Genomic DNA, 7,777 nt, shown 5'->3' on the forward strand with positions numbered 1-7,777 from the left:
CTTAGATAATGATGATATAAATTTCCATCGGTATATCATGATAAAGAAAAGATATGCATAAACTAATGCACTTTTCATGCATGGTCATTTTGTAATGCTTTGAACTCACATTTTTTTTATTTTGTTAGGTTGAGGGGTGAGATAATATCCTATTTTAGAGAGATTTCACTTACTAGGTTTGGCTTACTTCCTCCTTGTTTTTTTTCCTCAGTTTTTGTGAGACATATCATCCCCACCACTGCCGTTGGGAGTTCCTATGCATTTTGATTATGAATTCAAGTTGTGCTTATACCTGGATCGGCGGTAGTATGCATTAAATGTGGTTCTGCTGTGTATGTTGACGAAGAGTTTGTTGGACCTCTTAGGGATTTTCAATGGTTCATTGGTTTCGATGACGTTGGTCTGTCGATGGGTGGGGCTGTTGATCCATGGCAAATAACTTGGTCTTTGTACAGGCAGGTGTTTTAACGTAGGAACAATATTGGTGATAGGTGACCATGATCATTCTTAGAACTTATTTTTTGTAATTGCGTTTTGCTTAAAGAAGTACATGTATAATGCGATTTCTTGAATGGGGTGTTGTGAAATTTTTGTAGTGTTTTTGCATGCTAATAATTATTAGATGATATATTCAAAAAGACACATGTCGCACGTGACATTTTGGAGTGTCATTGTAAGTATAGGGAAAAAAAAATATTATTTAAAATTTTTTATGTTAGTACTGGTCGTGCCATATAGGATGGTCGGTGATTATATTAGGGATCTCCAATTAAATTGACAAGATAGACTAAATTGATGCAATTGCAAAATATTTATGATTAAATTGCCAGAAAAAATAGAAAAATGTTCATGACTGAATTTGTACAATAATAATAGATTTAAAATTTTTTTGGTAATTTTCCTCAATGTACATGACGATTTTATACGAAATAAATCTGAACAAATACACTCTCCCTCTTACCCCACTTTCTCTCCGTTACCGTCGACCCAATAGCTCCTTCGCCACCTTTGCGTAGTCGTGCAGGCCACCCCCGTAACGCCCAGCCAGGGTCTCATCTTCCTGGCCTCGTCTAAATCGATGCCCACGCGAGCCACATGACAAACTTGACCTTCCCACCGATGGACCACGAACTGCCCGCCCCTCGTTCCAATTTGTAGTCGCCTCCGCCTCGTTTGGACAGAAGACACTTGTGGATTATGGCCTTTTCCCATCTAGAGGAGTCTCTGATGCATATTCGCGATGTCAATATTTTAATGGAAGGCTTACGCAAAATGGGATCGGCTCCATACCGCTTCGCTTTTTGTCTCAATGATTTTGTCGACGTTTGGTTCCACTTGGGCATTTTCCCTCGAGCTATGCCTCATAAATAATAATTTCATCTAGTTGGCCAAGTTTTCATAAGTACTCGAGGTTGCACCTCAAGCATTATGTTTCGACGCAACCCCCTTGACAATCACTTGATGGCCTACCGTTTGACCTCATCAAGGAAGTAACTTTAACCTCGCATGCAAAATTTAGTCCCTCGTATCACGTGGCTCCAATAGGAAAGATGAATCTTGGTCAGATCTTATTTACTCTATAATGCGGCGCATAAACTATTAGCGAATTATTAAAGCCATGATCGTTACCTACTTGCTCAGTTGAGGAACTTTATAAGTGATTTCTTTATTTTCAGCACTGGTTCAGCATTTGTATCTTTCTCGGATTCCAGCATGACTTACACATGGATTTGTTCTCCAGCACCACGACGTGGGAATCTTTTTCAAGTCAGATCTGGTGTTCTGCAAATATGTTACTTGTTTCATGACGCGGGGACTCCTGTCTTCGTTTCCATTGTTCACAGTTGACAACTTGACTCATTAGAAACTTCGATTGCCAAAAACTATTTAAAGACAAGATTTATCAAAAGAAAGGACTAAGAGTTACTGGCTTATTTGGTTCGAGTAATATAATAATGAGACTGTCAATGTAATAAAGTTTTAATAGCCATCGCACGGTTTGGCTTGAACAATGTAGTGCCATTTATACTGTTTGGTTTCAAGGGGTCAAGGTACCATGGTTCGGGGTACAGGATCCGATACTTGGCGTTCCAAGTCCAGCCCTCTAGGTTTTGAGCTTGAGCACCGAGGTACAAGTTTCATAGCTTGTGATACCGAGCATGGTCTCAAGGTCCTGGGTACGACTCCCTAGTTTCCCCAGCGCGGTGCTAATGTTACGTGTTCTGGCACTAGGGTTTATGGTTTTTCTCACCTTAGTTGCCAGCGGCGGTAATGGTTGAGGGGTTTCATATTAGACTTTGGGTGTCTGAAATGATTAGGATCGTTTGACTGATTTGTTTGGCATTAAAGTTTTTTTTTTTGGCAATCTACGACGGCAGTTAGGTCTTTTTGATCATGCTGCTTTGTGTTTAGATGCAAAAATATGCGAAGGGAATTTTGGGTCGGCGCAATAAAGAAGGAAACAGTACTAATAACAGAGAAGCATGCTAGGTAATTTGAGCATGTTTTAGATAGCAATAAGCTCTTAAATGCAGGTGCAAGTTCTGCAACATATCTGGCGGTCGGTCCTACCATAACTTGTAGATTTCCTTGTGGAAGGCGTCCTTTATTTGTCATGAAATCAGCCTGTTGATTTGCTTTTCCGACTATGTTCTCCGTCCGTCGTTGTGGGCAAGCTCCCGAGGGGAGTCCTTCCATTCAAGGAACAAAGGTCGTCAATCGACATCGTCGCATGTATCGTATGGGTGCATTTGGACCAATATTGGAGCGTAGTTTCGGGTATTTCATACTTCAAAAACGAGGGAGCGTTGACTTGTGGCACCGACACACATGATTTTCATCTCTCCTCAGGAAGAGACGTAGGGGAGAGATTGTTCGGTCCACTCTTGAGAAACGAGATGGAAAAAAAATTCTATTTTGTTAGGTCCGACGCATTACCTCTTGCTGAAAACCAATTTGCTTGCTTTGTGAATAGAACAGTGTTTAGGCTACTTAAAAATAACATGATTATGAATTACAAATTATCGTAGACTCCATAATAATTTATAATTATTCATTATCTAATTTTTTATTATCCAGAATAGATTTTTTTTTTCTATAGATTAAAACCAGTTTATCCAGTCATTTCTCTTTGCCAACTATTCGGTAACGCTTGTCCTCGTGTTTTTTTTTTTTTTGTTTTGGTCGGTTTGTCCTCGCGTTGAAACCAGCCCTTCTTTGACTTATGATGGACGGCGAATTTCCCACTTTCCTCTTCTTCTTTGTCCTTGTCCTCGACCGGTAAGCCGAATTCACCAACCCCTTCTGTAGTTCTGTTCGCGATGGGCCTCGGCGCGTTCGGTCTACTAAAAAACCAGAGGAAAAAAGAAAGCAAGAAGAAAGAGGTTTCAAGTTTCGATTCAATGCGTGTTTTCCGCGTTGATTCTTATTCCAAAAAGTCGTCAACCTTGTGTTATAAACTGCAACACCTAACATGGGTCGCCATTGAAACTCCCTCTCTCACCCTGAAAAGTTTCCACTCGTGTTCTTGATTCTCCCTCTCTCCGGACCAATGCCTGGGGCATTTGTCAACGGTGGAATGCCCTTCACCGGCAAAAACAGAGCAAAATTCTTGCTTTTCTCCTTGTTTTTCGTGTCATCGTCTCTGTTTTCGTATTCTCGCGCAGCAAATTCGATCTCGCGAGGGCAGTTTGTCAGAGACGGCGAGACTCTGATTTCTTCTTCTGGGAATTTCGAACTGGGGTTCTTTAGCCCTGCGAATTCCTCTCTTAGATATGTTGGTATTTGGTACCACGTAAGTGTTAAGACAGTTGTCTGGGTCGCGAACAGAGATAGCCCTGTTTCTGGTGAATCTGGAGTTATGACAGTTTCAAATGATGGAAATTTGATGGTTTTAGACGGTAATAATGGCACAGTTTGGTCTAGTAGCATTGACTCCTCCTCTGTGCCCACCAACTCGACAGCTGTTTTGATGGATACCGGAAATCTGGTTCTTTTGGCCAGTGCAGAGGCTGACTCCGCTAGTGCTGGTGGTGACGTCAGCAATTCAAATTGGCAAAGCTTCGACCACCCGACGGACACGTACTTGCCCGGCATGAGAGTGAGGGTGAATTCCACTGATGGAGAGAACCGTGCCTTCAGGTCGTGGAAATCGTCGGACGACCCTTCCCCTGGGAACTTCTCTATGGGCGTTGATCCCCGGTTGCCACCACAGATAGTGATCTGGGGCCAGTCGGGCCGGGAATGGAGGAGCGGGCATTGGAATGGGCAGATTTTCACCGGCGTGCCAAATATGACCCGCAGTTATCTGTTTGGGTTCCGGCTCTGGAGCATCCAGGCAGACGGAAGCAGGTATTTTACGTACACGCCGTTGAATAGCTCCAATCTCTTGATGTTCCGTATACTTTGGAACGGGACGGAAGAGCAGTTGCTCTGGGATGGGACTAGTAATGCATGGACCATGCTTCAAGAACAGCCTGCTAAGGAATGTGACTTGTATAATAAGTGTGGAGATTTTGCAATATGTAATGAAATGGACTCTCCCAAATGTAGTTGCATGGAAGGGTTCAGTCCGAAGTCACCAGATCAATGGAACAGGGGCAACTGGTCCGCAGGTTGTGCTCGGAAGACCCAATTACAGTGTCAGGACAACAGCAGCAGGATGGATGGCTTCTTGAAATTGGATGGCGTGAAGTTGCCAGATTTCGCGGATTCTGTTTCAGCCACAATCAGGGACGGGTGTGAGGCGAAGTGTCTGGAGAATTGTTCGTGCAACGCTTTTGCATTTGATGTAGGCATCGGGTGCATGCTGTGGACCGAGAATTTGATAGATGTGCAGCAATTTGACAAGGGCGGACTGACCCTCCAAATTCGTCTTGCCAATTCTGAATTACGTATGATCTCTTTTCGATATATCCCTTGCAATTTAAAAATTGATGATCTTCTCCAAAGTAATGTTTCCTATTCCTTGTGATCGTCTTTTTGTGTGATAAAGGCCAACATTGATTGTGTGACTTATCAAAAAAAGCACTGAGATTGTTACATATAGAATTAGGTTAATGGAGGTCAGGGATAACAACAATTAGTGCAACTGAATAACATGAATCTAGCCCTGTGTAGTATCAGAACGGAACGAAATATATCACCGTCAACAGAGAACACCATCAGATGTTTCCAGTCTCAAATAAAACTCTGGCATAACTAGATGTTTTCAAGCTTATATGAAGGGGGAGTATCAGAACATTATGCATGAAAAGGTCCTATTCATCATCATATCTTGATTTGTTATATGGCTTACCCAAAATCTCTCGTCTGACCTGCCTGCAACAAGAAGTCGTGCATCATAGAATAGACAAAACATCTATCGTCTGAGTTGTTCTTTGCTAATGACTTTGGATATTTTGTAGAATACTTGCACACTTTCCAACCCGTATAACATAATTTCTTTCTCTTATCTATGAATAGGAACAAAGAGCAAAATATCGAAACTTTTCATAATAATTACTGTCTTGGTCGGAGCATTTGTTCTTGGTGTACTGGTATGGTTGTTATGGAGGTTCAAGGACAATTTAAAAGGTGAGATTTTCTTCTGAAGTGAATGATTTTGTTGCTCCTTGTGTTCTTATTTACATGTTAGTAAACTTTAAATGCAGGATTCTCGATTTTCTATCGGAAAAACAAGAAACTTCCATTGCTTGATAATTTTGTTAAGAACGAAGAGCTATCTGCTGAATTATCCGGACCAGATGGTCTTGCTAGAGATGCTAAGCAAGTAGGAGGAGCTGATATAACAGTGTTCAACTTCAGTTCCATAGAAGCTGCTACAAACTTCTTTTCTGAAGAAAACAAACTTGGACTGGGAGGATTTGGTCCTGTTTACAAGGTAAAGCTAAATGATCACCAGTTGTAGACTTTGAGATGTCATAGAGGCATACTTAACTGTCTACCCTCTGAATCTGCAGGGAAAGCTTTTGGAGGACAAGAAATAGCCGTTAAGAGGCTTTCAAGGAAGTCGAGCCAAGGACTAGATGAATTTAAGAATGAGGTTATGTTAATTGCGAAATTACAACATAGAAATCTCGTGAGACTCCTTGGATTTTGCGTTCAAGAGGAAGATAAGATGCTTATTTACGAGTACATGCCCAACAAGAGCTTGGATTCTTTTATTTTCAGTAAGTTGTCAATCATCTGAATTTGGTTTTTTGCATTCCATGAAGGAATTGTCATGAAAACAATTCATTTGATTTTTCTTCACTTTTCAAAATTTATTGTAGATCCAGCAAAGCGAGCGAAACTGGATTGGAAGAAACGTTTTGAGATTATTGAAGGGATAGCACGAGGCCTCCTCTATCTCCATCGAGACTCTAGACTGAGGATTATCCATCGTGACCTAAAAGCTAGTAACATTTTGTTGGATGAAGAGATGAACCCGAAAATATCAGACTTTGGCATGGCGAGAATTTTTGGTACAAATGAAAATGAAGCAAGCACCAATCGAGTGGTTGGCACATAGTAAGTTGAATTTCTTCCTAGTGAGAAAAAGAAAGTGCATATGTGACTCCAAATGTTTGATTAGTGTGGAGTGGACTGACTCATCTACCAATATAATTGCAGTGGTTACATGTCTCCAGAGTATGCGATGGAAGGTCTATTTTCGGTCAAATCTGATGTGTACAGCTTTGGGGTATTATTATTGGAGATTGTTAGTGGCAAGAAAAACCTTGGCTTTCGCACGCTGGAACATCCTAACCTTATCGTCAATGTGAGTTCATCCTTATCTGTATTCAAGCTACTAGGCACCAAAACTCTCATCTTAAGATATGTTTGCATCTGCCTTTGATTAGGTTGTCTCAGTCTGGTTTCCACTTCTCCATTGTCTGTTGCTTAGAAACTATCGGTCATATTAAAAAGCATAGTGCTATCAACAGATGTTATTGCACATCAGGACAATATACATTTGAATTAGCTATTCGTTCGTTTACATCTAAGTCAAACTGTTTTCACTTGCGTGCATGACGATTTCAGGCTTGGCACCATTTGAAAGAAGGAAAGGGAATGGAGCTTATTGATCCCTGTATCAGGGACACGTGCTCTACGGATAAGGTATTGCGATGCATACAAGTTGGACTGCTGTGCGTGCAGGACTCCGCTGTAGATAGACCGGCCATGCCTTCCGTTATGCTACTATTAGAAAGCAAAACAGCAGATCTTCCCTTCCCGAAACTACCCAGGTCAACCTCGATCACGGGCTCCATGGATACTTGCTCTTTGTCTGAAAGCCAAGAAATTGAGTCATTGAACGGCGTAACAGTTAGCTCCGTGGATGGTAGATAGGGCGAATGTGATTCATTCTTGTTTTCTCTTCACTTTGCTCCTGTGATCTTTACAACAGGATAAGTATTATTGGAACTGTGCACATGTACTTTTGCTAAAAGGCTTAGAACTTGACTCCCTGGTCTTGATATGAAAGTGTCTTTATTGCTTTTTATTCTGCAGTATCTCATTCAATTGCATTTAGGACTGGCGTTTCAGGTAAAAGCTGTCGCTCTGTGACCTAGGGTCAAGTCATGGAAACGGCTAGGTAATTGTTGGAATAAAAAAATACGTGAAAATGATAGAATAATTTAAACATAAAATCACGAGAAACAAATGAAATAATAATAGAAACCTTTTACCAAAATAATAATAATAATAATAATAAAGACATCAGATTCACCCCGCGGTGGACACGTTGGTTTGCTCTCAACTCTCATCTAGGAGGGGTAAAATCTTAAGTGGG

General features: G+C 41.2%; 1 protein-coding gene across 1 annotated transcript; it reads left to right on the forward strand.

Annotated features, from left to right (window-relative positions):
• Positions 1-3,362: 3,362 nt before the first annotated feature.
• On the forward strand, positions 3,363-7,484 carry LOC104447435 (G-type lectin S-receptor-like serine/threonine-protein kinase B120). Its single transcript, XM_039312635.1, has 7 exons — positions 3,363-4,892; positions 5,464-5,574; positions 5,652-5,896; positions 5,975-6,170; positions 6,273-6,510; positions 6,613-6,760; positions 7,024-7,484. The coding sequence occupies exons 1-7, from the start codon at positions 3,551-3,553 to the stop codon at positions 7,330-7,332; spliced, it is 2,589 nt and encodes an 862-aa protein (XP_039168569.1). The 5' UTR covers positions 3,363-3,550; the 3' UTR covers positions 7,333-7,484.
• The last annotated feature ends 293 nt before the right edge of the window (positions 7,485-7,777 follow it).

This window comes from Eucalyptus grandis, chromosome 5 (assembly GCF_016545825.1).
Source record: "Eucalyptus grandis isolate ANBG69807.140 chromosome 5, ASM1654582v1, whole genome shotgun sequence".
In the NCBI taxonomy this organism is placed as follows: Eukaryota; Viridiplantae; Streptophyta; class Magnoliopsida; order Myrtales; family Myrtaceae; genus Eucalyptus; species Eucalyptus grandis.